The sequence below is a fragment of the Cygnus atratus genome, chromosome 1 (genome assembly GCF_013377495.2).
Source record: "Cygnus atratus isolate AKBS03 ecotype Queensland, Australia chromosome 1, CAtr_DNAZoo_HiC_assembly, whole genome shotgun sequence".
Lineage (NCBI taxonomy): Eukaryota > Metazoa > Chordata > Aves > Anseriformes > Anatidae > Cygnus > Cygnus atratus.
The window spans coordinates 14,429,153-14,448,298 of record NC_066362.1 but is presented as its reverse complement, the minus strand read 5'-3'; the positions used below and the strand labels follow the sequence as shown (position 1 = coordinate 14,448,298).

Genomic DNA, 19,146 nt, shown 5'->3' with positions numbered 1-19,146 from the left:
TGTTTTTTAAAAATCCAGTGTAAGGTGACTCTTAGAAAATAACCTGCTATGGCATGTGATACTTAGATGACTTTTAAATATAATTTTAGATGGTCAGTATCTTGAATGTCTGTCTTTCCGGAAGATTAATTTTAATAACAGAGTAGTGTATTTCACTTCCAAATATATCCTTAGGGATGATATCAAAGATATGGTTTACTCCAGGGCAGTCAGTCTGGAGAAAACCAAAAGCTATGGTGAAGATTTGAGTAGTGATAAATCCAGAATTCATAGAATTTGTATATGAAGAGTGTGGGGTTTTTTCCAAAGTTTCACTTATGTGGCTTGGTTTTCTTGGTTACACAGCAGTTCTTTTTCATCAGCCCTCAAGTAATTAACGGTAAAATTGCAAATTTTTGTTGATCTAATTTAAACTGATTAAATAGTTGCTGTGAAGGCTGGTAAATCTTAACACAGCACCTGTTATTTAACTAAATAAATATTCTGTGAATAGAACTGCACTTCAGAGACAGATGCGTAGCTTACATGGCTGTTAACACAAATGTGGAGTGAAATGAATGTAAATTAATTACATCCTGCTGAGGACTTCTGGAGGCAGGGACTGTATACTGAGCTATGTGTCCGGGTGAAAACCAGCAAATGATGGTTGGCATTTGGGGCTGAGGTGAACTACTTCTTGCATTGAAAATAATTATGGAAGTTTTGTTCTTTGATTACAGGAGAATCTTGAGGGAATTTCAGCGTTTGTAGTTAAAGCTGTGAATATATGGAGATAGGGAGGTGCTGGGCTTTAATATAGAAAATCCTTTGTTTAGTCACTGGAGATGTAGTAAAACAGTTTGAAATACTCTTCGTAGATTTTTTTTTTAAGCGTTTCTCTTTGTTCTTGAGGTATTCGCCTATTGCAAATTAATCATGGATGAATCCCTCTGCTACTGGCAAGTTTTTACTTGCGGACATGCCTGACAAATTGTCATGTTTTGATTCTCTGTGGGAAAATTTTTCTTCGTTATCCTTGAAATATCAAACCAGCAAGCACCCGGTTTGGGATGTGAACACAAAACCTCTCCTTTGGAGCAGCAGGTTGCCGTTGCTTCCCCAACCCGCTCCTAGTTGGCGTGGTAAGCTCAGAGAGCAGCACCCAGCACTCCTCAGTTTCAGTGCTGAAGGCTTTATACTAGGAAAAAATGATGTGTATTGAAGGGGAGAGACTCGCCTTGGCAAGGTTCTGGGTCTGTTATTAGGCCGTACTGCTGTGCCTGGTGGCTGTGCCCCTAGCGGGGCAGCGGCCTAGCGCTGGGCGGGCCTGGTCAGCCACTGACTGGAAACCACTTCTCCCCATGAAACATCTTTACTTTGAAGCAAATGGCTATATCAGGGATAGAACATGTAGATTGGAATATTAGTAATACTAGTGACTAAACCCAAACAATTTCTCTGACGGCTGCCTGTCCTGAAGCCTGTTGCCCTGCTGCGGGGCCAGCACGGCCAGGAGGCCCCTCGCGCTGGCACGGACGACACTTGTCCAGTGCTCAGCCTCCGGACGCAGTGTTTGTAAATGATCATAAACTTCCTGCTCTTCGGCACTTGCCATTAGCTCTGTGTGGCTTAAAAAAAAAAAAAAAAGGAAAAAAGGTTTTACTTTGATTGGAGCTTGGAGATTTGGAGATAACCTCCCAGCTATTAACCAGGCAGAGCCTGCCTCTTTGGGAGGGACAGAGCAGCAGGCCTTCAGATACTGCTCAGTCTTCCGCATGTTGTCCTTAGAGCTTCCCATTAAACTGGAGCAAGGCAGTCCTGAGGTAAACTGCCCAGTAACCGGGTCACATGGATCTGACATGAACCCGGACAGAAGCAGTCTTCTGTCTATCAGGGTGTATTTCACTGAGTCATCTGGGCTGTTGCTACATACCTGCGAAGGATCTGGGACACCCAGTGTGGCTCACACAGGTGCTGGTGGGTACCTGGTGCTTGACCAATGGTTTGAGATTTTGTAGTGAAATTTTCTGGCAGATATGTGTTGCTAGTTAGCGTTTATTGTGCTCTGTTTACATTTTTCAGAGCACTTACAGAGTTGATTTTGTTTAATTATCTTTTGGCATGATTACATTCACTACAGTAATGAACTCATAATCATTCTTTGGATTGATTAAATCATTGTAACTAGAATAAAGAGGAACAATTTCCTCTTCCCTGACTTTTTTTTTAATCTTAGGCTATGAAATGTTGTAAAGTATATTATTTTTCCATTACAGAACGAAGACACGGTTCAATGTGTAAACCTTCCCCTTCTCCAGCTTCTCCAGCCTGTAATTCCAGGACATCCCTAGTACAGATGAAACCGAAATCCTGTATCAGCGGCCATAACCCTGTCAGCAGCAACTCAAAGCCATTCAAAACGCCCAAAGACAATCTACTTACCTCCAGTAGCAAACAGCACACAGTCTTTCCTTCAAAAGTGTCAAGGGATAAACCATGGTAAGTACCAAAAGAACAGTTAGTTGAGCTGTTGGTGTTCAAAAAATAAATATCTATATATACATTTCACAATTGCAAAAAAAGAAAAAGTCTACTCTTATCTTTTCTAAGTTTACGTTTTAAGCCCCTACATTTCTTAAGGGAGGAAATTGGGAAGTCTTTTAAATATATATACATATATATGTTGTTTTAAATATATATACATATATATAAACCATTTTTATTTATGCATATATATATGTGAACAGGAAAAAGGGCTGATTTACTCTTCTGATGTTCCATCAAATGTCTGCTTTTCTGAGATGCATATAGTAAGTGAGATATTAAGTCAGTTTACTATCTTCAAGGTCCATCTGCCTTTACAGTATCAGCCCTTAAAAGCAATGCTTTTAAACAGATAATTTTTGTAAAGTTCTTAACATTGCTTTAGCTCATGTTCATGAAAACTTACTGGTTATAGTCATTTATCTTCAATGGCAGCTGCTGTTGGAGCTCATTCTGCATTTTGATAATGTGTGCTGCTTTATAAGAAGACAGAAAAATATTCCAGCTGCAAAAATCACTTTTTTTTTTTTTTGGAGTCTTGCATCATGTACTGTGGTAGATAAACACATCTAGGCTTGAGACTGACAGGTTCATCCTCCCATGACTGTGATGATAGCCGCAGAGTTGCAAAGCCATAGAAGAGCAGAACTGGGTCACTGTTTTATCCCTTAAGAAACTGTTATTTAGTTATCTACAGAAAAGATGCTTTGTGATTAGGTTACTAGGTTGGTGACTCAGGAGATTTGGGTTCAGTTCCTGCTTCTACACAGGCTACTGTTACAATTCAGTTTCCTCAGCTTCAGTTCGGTTTCTGTGAATGTGAGATAAAAGGACTTCCTTTTTCTTTTCCTCGAGTTTTATCTACTTACTTATATAAGTATCCTTCCCATTTATATGCAGTATCTAGCATAAGAGGGTCATGATTTTAGGTAGCATTTCTGGACACAGCTGCCTTAAAGCAGTAAATAAACCATTCACCAGTGAGACAAAGCATAAACTCCTAGTATGTTAAAATAGTAGCGTGTTTTCTGCCTGAAACATACACTCTTTGACATGATTTCAAAGGCAGCAGCATCTGCCTAGCCATAGAATTTACCTTGCACTGGAATAAACCTAGTCAATATCTAATCTTCCTGTAAGTCAGAACCCACCATTTCTATAAACATGATGAATGTTGTGGACAATTATGGTATATAATTCTGAAAATACAAATTTTGGATGTTTAGATTACACAGATGAGATACAGGCTATTTTAGTTAACATCTAAGTGCCTTCTTTACTATTAAAAAAAAAAAACAACTCTTGCTTGAATAGTGGCCTTTTATTGTGAATATTAAAAAGAGGAATTTTATACAAGAGAGCATTTTTATTTTAAGTCTAATTAAAAGAAATTCAGAAAGGTCTTCATAGTATTAATTCTATTGACTACAAACCTGTTACCCATTTTTAAAGACAGCAATTTCCATGTCTACGTTTCAGCTTGCTAACTGAATCTAAACAATATCCTCTGTTTTGGCAACAGATGGCTTTCTGTCAGTCAGTAAAAGCTGAAAGGGAACGAAATACCCATTTTCACCAATCCCTTTTCCCATTATTGGGACCATCCCAAACATTTACTGATGATTAATAAGTTAGATTTAGTTGTTTAAAACTGTTGTACTGACTTGGTAATTATTTGGCAATTAATATGTCAGTAGTTTTACTTGTGAATTACCAAATTCTTGCAGCTCTGCAAGGAGATAACACTGTGGTTCTGTTTACCAAGGGGAAAGTGAGGCATATACTGGTTAAAGGTACTGTAATCATCACACAACAGATCACTAACAGTCTGAATTGGGGATTGGTAAACTTGTCTTTCAAAGTTTAGTGTCAAGTGCCTTAGATTGCATGATTTCTTAGAGAATAAAATCAGTCTGATAATCATCACAGTTTATAGTGAGCTGTTAACAAAGAGTTTGTTCCTATTCCATTATTGGATTGTCATATTTATTTAGAATTCTAGGAATTATTCAGTAGATCTGATTTTCTTAAAGGAGAAATTATTCATAAATGTAATTCTTTTTTAAGATAAGATTATATTTTCCATTCACCGATCTGTACAAGCCATAGAACTTCACCCACTTATCTTTTAGAAAGACATACTGAATTGACGCACAAATTTGTCTCAAAAAATACGCACAGAATTCATCATGTATCCATGCGTTACAGCTTATCCTCTGAAGCTTCCAGTTATTCGGTGCTTTTGTCCATTACATTGCAGTAATTAAGAGATACCACAAATAACATAGGTTAGCTTCATTCAGGTATCACTTGTAATGATTGCTTTCCAGACCTGCAATAACCTTTGTTGCACTTACCTGATTCTTTCACATTTTTTTCAGCATCTCTTTTAATTTTTAGATGCTATATTTATAGCAGTACTTCAGCAGTGGCCTCTGCGACAGCATGGCCCAGTAGATCTCTGTTGTCATGCCTGCCTGCATGTAGGCCCAGCTCTTCTGTTAATTCACTATTGATTTGCTTGAGTCATCATCTTAAGCATTGACCCAGCAGCTCGTTCTCTTCTTCACATCCCATGCTCTGAGATACGCTGCAGTGGTTCAGAGGGCTCCTCAGCTAATGCTTTAAAAGGCGTGATCAGAATGCTCAGGTGAAAGAGAGCTGGAATTGTTTCATTTTTGTCCCTGCTGTTTGTCTCCTTGCCTTCTTGTAGCTGCGATGTGAGAGATTACTGTGAATACATCATCCAGAAATACCGCTCAGCTCTGATTTTTTTCCTGTCTCTCTCTAACATCGTTGCTATTAATACAGCAGTGCGCAGAGACTGGAGTGGTGCTGGAGCACGACTGCACTGTGCACAGATAAACGTGAACCAGCGTTTTCTGGAGCTTGCAGTTGAGGTTGTAAGAGGTACAGCAAACAGGTAGAAAATAGAAAAAGGCAACAAATAAGTTAATTGTTAGTGATAACAATAATAATGAACATGAGATGATGATCAATAAAAACAGCCCAGACACTGTTTGTAAAAAGCATCCTGGTGCCAAGGAGGCAACAGTTGACTCATCTCCACTTGAGCTGATCCTGTCTCTGTTCATCCCCCCTCGCCTCACGACGCAGTTTGCTCCCCTCTCTTCAGAGGAGCTGCAGCTCTGGGGCCCGTGGGCTCCACTGCAGGGGCCAGGTGCTCCTGGCTCCTCCCTGGATGCCACTTCACCTTCCCAGCGCTGCCCTGATGCTGCGGGATGTTCGTTTCCCTGCACCGTGCTCCTGAGGCAGTGTAAAACCGGGGTAAAGCGTTAAAGCCAGCTAGCCCTGTGATCCCAGCTGAAGCAAGTCTCCTTGACCTCCCTCCGTGAGGATTAGCTGCTGCCTGCCAGAAATTCTGAAAATAAAGGAAATGAAACAGAAATTTTGTAGTTTTCATCGACAGGTAGGGAATTCGTGGTCTTTTTGTAGTAAGATCACAAAGGTATACCTGTGGGTAACCATTTACAGTTTGTAATGTCACTTACATGGATCTTTTAATCATCTTTTAGTCTTTATTTCTTTGTGATTAAGAAATACCATTATACGTAGAAAAGATGAGAAAGGGAAGGTTGTCAAGAAATTCTAATGCAACATGGAATTGGGAACAAAATTCAGAAGAGTTAACTTGAGCCATATATTCTAATACTACATCAAAAATACTTTCTTACACCTAGAGGCAATCCCAGAAGTGAAAAATAGAACAGTGTTTTACATTTGTAAGTGGTTTTGAGTTATATTTCCTATGAGTTCAAAAAAAAAAAAGTTGAACAGGTAGCATAGATATGGCTATGAATGACCAAAAAAAAAAAACCAGCAAAGTTATACGATATCAAGGAAAAAAAAAGTATTTAATAAAGCCTGAAGAACGTAGGTAATAAGGAGACATGAGTACCAGTATTGTGACATACTATGTCTATTTTTCTTGCTTGGGAATGGCTTGACAAGTAATGGCTTGGAACTGAAAGAAATTATCACAAGTTGCTGAGGAGGGAAATACAGTCTTGTTTCAGGGGTTTGTCACAGGCTCTGCTGAAGGAGTTGCTATTTACTGCATTTTTAAGAACATAAGAAAACAGAAGGGAATCAGTTAACTTATCTAAAAAATAGAATGAGCCTTTGAAGTCTGTGATGATAAAACACTTTCTGTAGCCCTCAGATACATTCGTAGGCTTTTCTGGTTCCTTTCTAATTCATCAACATCGGTATTGAACGCTGGTCAACAAAACTGGAAGACATACTCTAGTATCAGTATAACTGAGGACATGTGAAAAGTAAATCCGCACCTTAATCTTGTTTGCTATATCCTTTTCTTTTAATGTCAGCACAACAATACAATAAAAGCTTGCATTGTTCATCTACTGACCACTAAGTATTTTTGTCCTTATTTTCCAGTGTGTTTTTTCCCCACATTTTACTGTAGACTGAATAGCTAGTTTCTTCATGTATAACTTTACATTTGATTATATTTTTTGAATGAATACATTTCACCAAACATCCCATGCTAATTTTTATAACTTCCTTTGTCTCTCGCGGTTTCCCTCAATCCTCATTCCATCAGCAAATGTCACCAACAGGAATCTGATGTTTATTTCTAAACGCCAGTGAAGTTTTCAGTTGTGTCAGACTGGGTAATGATGGCTAAAATGTCCCACTAACGAACACCCTCATTGGAATCTCTGAAAACTGGTTTTTGATTTTTGGTTGTTTAACATGTGCTTTTCAAGCGTTTTTATTTTATAATGCATTCCAAAAGTTGGAATTTTCACAGTTATCTTTGTCAGCTTAACTGGTAACCTCACCAGAAAGTGAAAACATATTTCTTTTGCTTTTCAGTACAACCGTATGAACAAATTGTTTATCAGTTTGTTATTCTTAGCTTTTCCATCATTCCCTCCAAGACCTTCTAGTGTGGGTTTTCAGTGTGGATACAACATCAGCACTAGGCTGTCTTCTCTAAGTTGCCAGATATATTCCAAGATGCAGTTAGAAATTAATATGCAGAGACCAGATATCTCTTCAGCTCTTTTGGAACTCATGGCCATGTTGTCCAGCTTTGCTTATTTAAAAAAAAATATTTATGATTTTTCAGCTAGTATTTTACAGTTACTGAAGGAACCTAAAAACATCTTTTTGTGTTTGAGGTGCATTATCCTGCTTCATTCTTAGTATAGAAAAAATACTGAACATTTTTGCTATTTTGCATGCTAATAACTATTTTACTGACTGTTAGGTAAATACTGCTGTTATTGTTAGAATTTCCTTTGTAAAAAGGAGAACAACTTCTCTTTAATGAATACAAATTTTTCTTCACGTATCTTTGGTGATCTTCTGTACCCCCAATTCTCTCATTTTCACTGATTGCCATGTGCCCTTCCTCTCTTTTCATGTTTGTTGCATGTCCGTTTTCGAATTGTACCTTTCAGCCACTGTCTTTACTAAATTTGAGTAGACTCTTTATGCAAAAAATTGTTTTTTAAAATATAGTAAATAGATTAAGGAGATTTAAAAAAAAAATCTAATGAAATTTTTTGAAGAAATCCTTAATTTTCAATCAAAAACATGGTTTGGAAAAAGAACTCTCTTGAACCATAAAGTACAAATATGGGCGTTTGATTTATTTAGCTTTTTAGTCCTTAGCAGTTAATCACAGTTGTTGGTCCTATGCAGCTTCCAGATTGCAGTTCAGTTATCAATTCATCTTTATTCGTTACGCTGACATTAAATTAGAGTTCCTTAATGTTGAGTGTAGTACCCACTTACATTAAGAGAAATGGTCATTTGTAATTTCTCAAAAAATTTACAGTAGACTACCAGGAGTCATATAGAACGTCCATCTTAAAATATGAGAATATTTTCATTTTCATCAACATTGCAGTGAAATGCGTAATGACTAATTACACCTATTCTCAAGGTTGACTTGTTGGTCTGTAAAAAAAAAAAAAAAAAAAAAAAAGAAGCAAAACCCAAAGCCTCCCTTTGGTTTTGTTCATTTTCACAGTGAACACCCACGTGTACTCTAGGACTTCCAGTTCTGCACACTGCAAAGTAGATAAACTTTTTTCATTTTACCTGTATTTAGCTGCTAGACCAGAGAATACACTTGAGTCTATCACAGTGTAATCAGTACTTTGAATTAAGACAAACCTTATAAATGGCTTGAACATTTGTTCAGCTCTAATATATATGTGTATATATATAGTTTCTATGTAGTAAAACTACTTAATCTAGAGTAAAGAAATTCTCCTATTTTCAGCAAATTTAATTGCCAGCAGTTTAAAAGCAAAATAAATAAATCCTCACTCTAAGATGTTATAATTTGTATCTGTCATTTAACTTAGTAAATTCAGAGCAAGGTAAAAAAAAAAGTTACTAGAGGATCAAGTCCTCTTATCATAGCTCCATGATTGCTTTTTTATTGAAGTACTTATGCAATTCTGGTTTTATGAGTAAGTTGAGTTGTTTTCCATACTAGCCAGCACTGTGCATCTTACTGTAGTTCATTCTGTATTCTGACCACCTGACTTGCATATTTATGATACCACAGGATATGGAAGTTTTATGTAAGTTAATTCCAGCTGCAGAATGTGTCTTGGTGCCTGCATCTTATTTTTAATTTTATATACCTATTGTTTGTCATTGTTGATACATTTTTCTTTATTACAATATCCTTAGACCAAAACTAAACAACTTTATACTCCAGGAGAGTCCACTCCAGCCACGCACGCTGCACTTTCGGATTAGTATCTTCAGCAGCCAACAAGAAACAGGTTTTGTAGTATCTCATGAAGGTCAGAACTTGAGTGATTTTAGCCCCTGCTTCCAGTGTTTCTGTAGGGTGTCCAGTGGAAGATGTCCTGCCAAAGCCATCTTTTTCTGATCATAGCAACTTCCTACCTGCTAACCATTCCTCCCATAGCAAGGTGACGTTTTTCGGACACAAAAGACTGGGATTATGTGAAATTTGTGAGTGGGGAGAAACCCTAAATGGTACCATGATGTACAGACAGGCAGCTGCTGCCTGTCTTGGGGCACTGACAACAGTGTGTACTTGGACAAGAAACTCCACTTAGCTGAACTGCAACGTGCCAGTTGACAGGGATGCTGTTAAGATGGTCATGCTTCTAGATGAGGAATTTCTTTTACCTCATAAACATCACCATTGCATTTGTATTTAAGAAAACTTAGGTTTCTTTTGTTTGCTTACGTGGAATGGTACCTGAAAATTGTCCTTTTGGCATGATCAGCTTGCAAGGCAACTGGTCAAAAAACTGGCAAAAGCAACTCTTCAGACAGTGTGTGGGAAGAACAGGAATAAGTGTGGTGTTTTCATTTGCAGCCTCCAGTGAAACTGTGGCTTAAAACTCTAAGCATTTAGGTTTTTAAATTAAATATGTATTTTTAAATTAATGTTTTCTTTCTGGGTTTGTTTCAGTAAGGAGGGGTAATTAGAATTTTAATTGGTAGGCTCAACACATCCAGTTTTTGGGGTTGCTTGGAAGATTGAAAGCAGTGACTATTGTTGAATGTTTCCTCATGCAGATATGACTCAGAAATATTGTTATAATTTTGGATTTAAAAATTACTCACGTTAATCTTTTTTGCTATCAAATTGAGAATGTAATTTTTGTTAGCATCACAAATATGGTGTTGCAGTAGTTAAGTTAGATGAAGTTAGTTACTGCGGAGTTTATTCTGAAAAGGGCCAACCAAGGTAATAATTATTCTGGGGATTTTCATTCATAAATTCACAAGATTTTATTAAAAAAAAATGCTCAATTCGTCAAGTATGGTAATACTTTTAAAGGGATTGCTGTTAAGATTGCTATGCTCAAAATCTCTTTCTCCTTGTTCCCGGAATTTATGTCATTTAGACGCTTTTGAGCAAATGAATTCTTTTTGCGTTTGTTCAAACTGCTAATATTGTTAGCACACTACTTCAGTATCATGGTGAGTTTAGCATGGCATACACACATCTGATACGTGTTTGTGTTAATGGCATGAGACCGTGTATGTAAGGGGACGTGTTTTGCTTGGCACCAAGGAATTATTTTGTTTATGAATAGTAGGGAAATGTATCTTTACAAAACAAAAATCTTTATTTGCGTAATTCTTTACATTACCAGGCTTTACAGATGGCTGGTTTTGTAAAGATTTGATTGAACAAAAGTAGTCAATAACTGTAGTAAGTTTTCCATTTTGGTCTGAAGATGTTCTTTCACTTGTATCAAAATCTTTATATCTGTGGAAGGGAGTTAATGAACTGTGAATCTGTGATACAAAAAACGCAACTTGATTTTTCTTGGTTTTGCAGTGTTCCTGTTCCAGTAGTCAGTCTAGAGAAAATTCCTAATCTAGTGAAGGCAGATGGTGCCAACGTTAAAATGAATTCTGCAACCACTACCACCATCACCTCCTCCTCAGCCTCTTCATCCACCATACCTGCTCCAACCTTGGTCAAATCTGGTTTGACGTCTAAATCAGTGCCGCCGTCACCAGAAAAGATTCTTAACGGCAAAGGAATTATAGCTCCTTCAATAGACAAGAAACACCAAAATGGCACTAAAAGCAGTAACAAGCCTTACAAAAGACTTTCAGGTGAGTAGTGTCGTGGTTCATTTTTTGATGTAGTCCATCTTTCTTCATTAATCCCTCTGTGGCTCAGAAATAAGGTACCAATAAACTGCTGTAGCCTGTTTTTGTTTTGATTTTTCTGCTGTAAGATGCCTGTTTACATATATGAAACAGAAAACTTTCAAACTCCTAGCACATATAAACAAACTGTTTTCAAAATGCGTGTTCCATTTAGCTTAAATGTAGAGTGTTTTAATCTATTTTTCAATTGGCCAACAAGTCAAATGTAAAATTTTAAGGAAGAAAATTCATTAAAATGGAAAGGCAGAAAGCTTTTTCAATCTATTATATAATAGTTTGTCTACGGCAACAGATGATATGCCTGGGTTGAGTGACTGTACTATGGTCATGACCACATTGCGCAGTTGAGGTTTAGGACATTGTATTACCCACCAGGCCATAATTTTATTTAACAGTCATTTTTCTTGATAGTGAACACTGGAAAATTCCGGGAAGGTATGGGAAATGCTGGGGGAATCATAAATGTCGTAATTTTCCTCCTCCGCTTCTACCTCTGTGATTCACATGTGAGTGAAGTAAGAAGATGGTAGCACAGGGATCTTGATCTTTTTGAGGAAGATAGAGCAGTGAGGCTGAGGGACTGGCACCAAAAATGGAAATGCTCTTGCTGGCCTCAGGCTGTACGACACTGAGGATTTTCTTGTGCAAATTTACCACTGAAGCACAGAACAGCCCAGCGTGGGAGAGCAGGGGGGCAGGTAGGAAGGTTGCCATCTGCTGGAGGAAGATTTTTTTTTCCATGGAGCTCCCCAGAGGCGACCCGTGCCAGCTGTTGGGCAGCGTGTAGGTAATTTGTCCTCTGAAGCCAAAAACGTATTTTTGTTTCCAATAAAAGGGGGGAAAGAAAGTGTTTTGAGGGACATACCATTTAAAGCAAGAGCAACTGATTCAATTTGACTGCTTTAGAAGCTGTGCAGGGTCTATTCATCTACTGGCAGTGCTTTGTGATTTGGGTAGGAACTCCTTGTGTGTACTGAAAGGCTAATTCTGCTAATGGCAGCATGATCAATGTTAGATCGTCTGCTTGACAGAGTTGGTTCATATGATTTCCAAGTGTGCACAAGTTCTGAATCAAGTATAAGTGTACAAGAAAAATGCTTTCATTTCCAGTTAATGAGTGTGTCCTATTTTTGACAGAATATCAGTTTTATTTTTTCCGTTTTCTCCAATTTGGCAGTTAGCTCTTTGGTACTGCATCCATGGCTTGATTCCAGACCAATGAGAGGTGTTTGCTAGGGCTGTGTGTGGTATGGAAGAATGCCATCGCCTTCAAGGATTCAGCACACTGATTGCTTTCTTAACTAGTTAAAGGTAGCAAGTAAGAAAATGGAGCAGTTGCTCATGATAGCATTAAAAAAATGGCAAAAGTAGCTGATTCTGCTTTTATAACTTACTTTTTACTTGCTAAGATCCAATTTGTTGTTTCTTTTAAACCATTATTTCATTTAACGCTCTATAGGCTTAATTTAGCCGATCAATTCAGATTGATTCTTACTTGGGTAGTTGAAATTGATACTTATTTTCTTCATGTCACCACATACCGCTGCAGCACTGTAGGAGATACTTGTACCTTTTTTGTGCAAGTGCTTGCTGAAATATATTCATAAAGGAGAATCATTTTTGTAGAGCCTTCCTTCAGCATGCTTGCCGTGTTGTGTGGAGGTGACTGTCCATCATTATTCTGTCTCTAAGCTATCACTCGTGATTTCTTCCAGGATAGGGAAAGTTTCAGTGGTGGAAATTTCCAAATAGGCTGGGATTCTGTGCAGGACTATTTGGGCACTCTGATAGGCATTAGTTTACTTTTATATGGTTAACAAATACGCAAAACTGATACTTGTAGTAAAGTTTCTCTATCATTATCAGATTTAAAATCCATTAAATCTTGCTTGTGCTGCCCCATGTATTCATGCAGCAAGGCAATAAGTCAGTGATGATGCAAAGAACAGAAGTTCTGTGAGCCCTGCAAATGAATTGTCTGTAGATTGTGTGTCACTCTGATGGATCCCGCTCTGCTAACCATACTGAAGGGCACAAAGCCTGAGAAAAAGAGCTTGGAAGGTCAAGAAGATGATTGTTTTAGTTATGCCATAAATTTTATTCTTTTCACATTAAAAGGAGAAGCTGCCTGGGTTCAGTTTTCCCTGTCCTCTGCCATGCAAGTGTACAGCTGTTAATTTTTGAAGACTCTTTATAGGTCTGGCTGCTTTACATCTGTTTTCCTTCCTTTTTAGCAACCTCCACTTTCTCTCATACCATTTCCCTTCCTGTGGCTGAAGGTTTATTTTTGTTTGGTTGGTGTTTTGTTTTGTGTTTTTTTACTTTGCTGAGAGCTGGTGGTTGTTTGGGTGATGAATGAACCTGCCCTCTTTTCAGGAGCACTGTTGGTGAGCGAGAGGAGTCAGCTCATGGACCCACAAAAGACAGTCTGTAGCTGCCCAGCACAAGTGGATCAGTGTTCCCTAGTAGCAAACTGGGAAAAAACAACCCCACATATTTAAATTTTCTTTAGTTCTTGTTCTCTTTGGGGTAAAACTAAAAAATACAGATGCCCAGTTTAAACTTTATTTAAGAATATCTGTGGTGTTTCAAACAGCACAGTTTCCTTCTGTAGGTGAAGCTACAATGCTCATTGCTCTGGCCACCAAAACCTAGGAAGGGAAATCCATTCTGGAGGAACAACTTTCTCAAGCTGGGCATGTGCACAGGAATCTACAGAATTCCTAATACAAAAGTAGCCAGAAGCTGTATTTAATCACTGACAAGAAGGTGAAAATCTTCATTTAAGGTATTGCCCAAACCAAGTGTATCTGTAACTAGTTTTCACGTTCATGACTCCTCGGGAGCAGCCACATAAGCTTCAGCCAGGGGAAGTGGTTTCCTGTTTAGTATTTTCTATTCTTCAGAGAAAGCACGTTATTTTGCTGATCAGTAGGTGGCAGAGGCTTCCACTTCTTCTGCTTGTAGTTCATTACAAGCTTAGCTTTTACCTCTGTATGGTTTCCTGAAAGCTGTCTTTCCTACGCTCAATCCCAAAAGTCTTGCTTGGTCAGGATACAAATTGCAGTCTGGCTGTTCCCAAAACGCTTGATTTTTGCAGTATGTTTCCATGTTGGTCCAAAACAGCCCAATTTTGTGTCTTTCAGAATACATTGCACAGGCCTGTCACTGCCTTCAGGACTGATTTTTCAGTAGAAGGCATGTTTATAAGTCCATATAGTTTGTTTAGGGTTTTTGTCTGTTTTCTGGGTTTTTGGCAGGTGATTCAGATAAGACCTCATACACTTGAAAACTAGGAGTAATTAACTCCTTCAGCCCCTGAACATGCATTTTCATCCATTAAATAGGAAAAAATGTTTATCATATCAAGTCATACACAGATCACTTTACTGTTTCTGTTGAGCTGTAGACGCCACAGAGTCTACAACTGCATGTGACAGATTTCAGACCCTTTGTAGGTTTCACCAAAAAATAGTACCAGCTATTTTTTTCAAGCTCAGTTTTTGGTATATCTCTGCTAGTAGGCCAATAACATAACCTTTTATTTGATGTTTGCTTTATCATTTGTAAGTCCATATATATTAGAATACATATGACCGCTAGTAATTTTGCTATCGGAAGACAAGAATGATCTTCTGTAGGCTACTTGGTCTCAAATTTCTTCTTCCAGCTGTTCCGCTTGCTGTATGCTGTCATAACATTATAACATAGCTGGGAATTGCTGTCTTCATCTTAGCTCTGATTTTGTTTGTTTATTTATAAGGAACATCTAAGTACTTGGATTAATTGTTGCATTTAAGCATAGGATATTAATTTTTATCTGAATATAACACAGCTGTATATTTTAAAATGATTTTGACAAATAGTTTATATCCCAGTATCAAATAAAAGCAAACCAGCCTGCCAATTAAAACACACCATGTCTAGGAATGTAAAGATAATGGTAGTTTTCTTGATGGCATAAAATAAAAATTCTATATCTACAGTTTTGTTACAGCTCTGTCGTGCAAAACGTAAAATTATATTAATACAACTTAAAGGAGGTGATGCTATCTGTGGTATATAAATACTAAAATATTAATGACAACGAAATATGCAAATATAGCACATTAAATATTAAATGCACGTCTAATGTTAATCATCAGTAGAACTCAAATGATACTTTTTTTTCATAACCTCTGCAAACTTTAAGCTCCATTCCTCCGTTGACTTAGGGAAATAAGAACTAACATACGCTAATTTTTTTTTTTTACACTTCCTGAAAATGAGACAGATTTGGATAAATTTTGTTTTTAAAATGTCACCAGTAATCTTGTGTTTACATTTTAGACAGCTCTGGTTGTTTTTCAGGCTTTCTGAGTATGTCAAAGTAATGTGTAAAGCACTTACGGTATTTCATCTGTATGTGTCTGAAGAGTGTGTCGGAGTCAATCTCAAAGGCTAGATTTGGAAGTGCTGTATTTCGTGGCCTCACAGGCAGACAGTGTTAGAGAGGGAACTGAACTCACCAGTATTTGGCTTGGTCCCGTGTTTAGACCGCTCTGTTGAATAGAGCTTTGTAAGTAGACTTACTCCTGTGAAGTCTGTGATTGAAATCCAGCAAATATGGTTGCTCTGGTTAAAATTCCTGAAATAATCTGCTTTTTTCTCCTTTTTTCCTCCACCCTCATCAAACAGAAAGAGAATTTGACCCAAATAAACACTGTGGAGTACTGGATCCTGAAACAAAGAAACCTTGCACAAGATCGCTCACCTGCAAGGTATTTTTCTTAGAAGATAAAATATCAGATGCTTTGTTATAGTTTAAATCCTACCACAGTAGTTTGAGAGGTCATACCTGCTCCTGTCTTACAGACAATGGGTATGGTATTCAGACGCTGTTTTCAGGTAATTCTTTTGAGTAATTCTGTTTCTTTGAATCAGAGCATCTGCATTATTCTACTGATGTTTCTAGAAAGATGTTTGGTTTTTTTCCTTGTCATCTCGTTATGAAAAAAGCATTAATGTTTCATGTAGGAGCACAGGAGTTATTTTAAATACTCCTTTTCTTAGTTCACGTATGCAAAAATGTTGAAGTATAGTCACTTTTTAGTGAAAATATAACATGATTTTCATGTAACAAATTACATGGAGGCTGACTTCTGGTAATAATAAGTCTCGTTAAAAACTAGCAACAAAGTAGAATGTTGATAATGAACATTTGTATGTGTATATGCTGCCTGTTGGTATAGACAATCAATTACATTTGCTTAAAAATGTATTCACATTTTTCAATCCAATGAAATCAGTTTTTCATTGTAAGTTAAGAGCTGCGGTGACGTTACTTCTTAATATTTTACAATTATTGGAATTATGCTTTCTGTGCTGGAAAAGGGAAGTCAATAGAGTCTATTACGAAGATTGTTGCAGGAGTAGTTTTAGCCTTGATGTGGCATTTCTTAAGAATTGCTTCATAATTTATCAAAGATAATGTGGAATAACAGCTTTATTTCCATAACTGTGGCTAAAGTTGTTTGCAGTAGATTTTTATCTTGTAGAGAGTTGTGGTGTATCGGAAGTATAGAGGACTCATAAACAATGTCATGCACACACAAATGCTTTTTAACCACCCTATTTTTAGACTCATTCACTTAATCATCGACGAGCAGTTCCAGGCCGTAAAAAACAGTTTGACATCCTTCTAGCTGAACACAAAGCTCGATCCAGGGAAAAAGAAGTTGCAAAAGACAAAGAGCATCCACCGTCTGCAAGGGAAAGCTATCAGAGCCAGCCCACACCAGCACAAGACTCTCTGTCAGGATCCTCAGTGAACTCTGGGCAAGAATCTAAAGTCACATCTCCTGCAAAATCTAGACCACCAAATTCTGTACTTCCGAGGTAAGCAATTCTCCAGTGTGAAGTGCTGCATTCTGAAGTTGCTGTTAGAAATGTACTAGTCTTTTATATGGTTTATTTTATAAATATTTGGTATTTGGGCTATTGAATGATAAAACATACATTAATTGTAAGAATTTCCCTTAGTAGTAAAAAAATAAAATAAAATAAAAATAAAGTATGCTTATATTAACCCAATCTGCCCACGGCAGCCTGTTGTCTGGTTGGGCACGGGGTAAGGAGTGGTGTCCATCCTCTGCTCTGGATCTTGGACTAGCAGCATTTTTTGTATAAAATGGCCAGTAATAATCAGGACAGTTTCTGACATGTTTGGAAATAAAAATATATTTAGATGTATTGGGGTACTGCAGGCAAAATTCAACACATTTACATAGAAATTTTCTTGGCGAATAGTTCACCGATTACATCAATGGAATGTCTTTTAAAGAAAGGTATGATTTCATGTAAATGACGGTATAAGCAGCTAATTCTTAAAACTTGAGATTTGAAACTGCCTGTAGCACCTCTTTCCTCATTTTGAAGATTTTTTCATATAAATGACAAAAACAAGCTTCAGAAAGACAGTGTAAACTTTAAAAAAATGTCCCATTAGAAAAACTACTGTGAGGTATTGGAGCTACTGAATTCTCCTTACCCTCTGGCAAACTTTCCCATGTGCTTTGGTTGGCTGCTTGTTTTTGGAGAGTTTTTTTGGTACTCATTTTGGCTGGGATAGGTGGAGCTAAGATCGTTGGTTTTGTTTCATATTTCATTTTTTTGCAGAAGCCTCGGTCAGGATTGGGTGCCCGTTTTGGGGCTTTTGTACAAAGTCCATATTTCCAAGTGATATTTAGTCGTACTTGCTATCTCGAGTTTTAAAAACAGACATTTCCTATATTTTCTCTGCGTTCATCATGTCATAATGAAACTTTGTTCCTACAATGACATAGGTGGGTCTGACAGGGCTTTGAGTGAATGAAAGAATACACATAGGTAAATTGGTGAGAACTCTGCATAATTTCTGTTAAAAGAGTGACCTTACACCATCCACACATGAAGAGGAGCACAAAGGGACAGGCAGACAGTTTTTTAGTAGGTGTTTCAGAAACAAAACTGGGATGTGATTCAGTGAGAGTCAGCTGAAGAAACTGCAAAGAAAGGTAGTGGTACACGAGGAGAAGGATTTTAGCAGTCACGCATTGTGTTTGTACAATTTATACTTCTGTTTCTGCTACAGCTTCTCTGTTGTGTCATCTTTTCTGTTTTTGCAAGCAGCTGTGCCAGGGAAAAGCCTTGCTACCTCTCTGCTGGGAGTCAGCAAGCCTGCTGCTCTGGTGCTGGCAAGGGTTATGTGAGTGCTGCCTGCTCTGCTGAGGCAAAATTTTCTGGTTTCACTGAAAGTGACTTGGCTTGACCTGGCCAGCTGTTCCCGAAGGCTAAAGAGCACTCGCACAATGAATTCCGTCCAACAGTAACTGCAGCAGCAGCTTCCACCTGATGGACATTGTCAAGCAAACCCTGCTCGGTTCAGAAGAGAGCGCCTGTCTGCAGTTGTAGTGGCTGATAGCATAAATTCAATAGGTTGAAGAAGGCTGGCTGGATAGCTTGCTTTTCTTCTGATTTTGCTCAGTGTGAACATCTCTTCCAACCTCAGAGTTACACACACACACACACACACAGATATGCACTTGGTTGCATAAACTGTAATTGACAATCCTTTACACACACCTGCACACACACACACACATACATACACACACCCTACCTACCTACCTTCAAATCTGGTTTGTGTCCAAGTTAATTTGAAGGGGAAGATGATGTTGTGCCCTGTGGTGTAAACGCTTTCCCACTTTGTTTTCCTGGATTTTAGACAGAGGTAAAGAAAACCTCCATGATGTAAGAGGTCCTCCCAGTTACTGCACTTACTAAACCAGCTGTGCAGGGAGTAAGCTAAACACTCGTGTTTATATGTAGTATGCTAATTTCAGCATAACTGGACACTTGGGATTAATCAAGTAGTAGAGTTACGGTGTTGTGTAAGAAGATTTCACACATCTGGTTTTGTTTGCA

General features: G+C 37.8%; 1 protein-coding gene across 10 annotated transcripts in view; it reads left to right on the top strand.

The window, feature by feature from the left end:
* The window catches only part of ATXN7L1 (ataxin 7 like 1), a 115,152-nt gene that overhangs the window by 80,273 nt on the left and 15,733 nt on the right, over positions 1-19,146 (top strand). For 8 of the 10 annotated variants that reach the window (XM_035549407.2, XM_050708377.1, XM_035549413.2 and 5 more), the window contains 4 exons: positions 2,256-2,478; positions 10,862-11,145; positions 15,880-15,962; positions 16,823-17,079. In XM_035549407.2, the coding sequence (XP_035405300.1) occupies positions 2,256-2,478; positions 10,862-11,145; positions 15,880-15,962; positions 16,823-17,079 (847 nt within the window). Of the gene's footprint in view, positions 1-567; positions 1,122-2,255; positions 2,479-10,861; positions 11,146-15,879; positions 15,963-16,822; positions 17,080-19,146 lie in introns of those variants that run through there. The other 2 variants (XM_035549410.2, XM_035549412.2) reach the window with 2 other exon arrangements.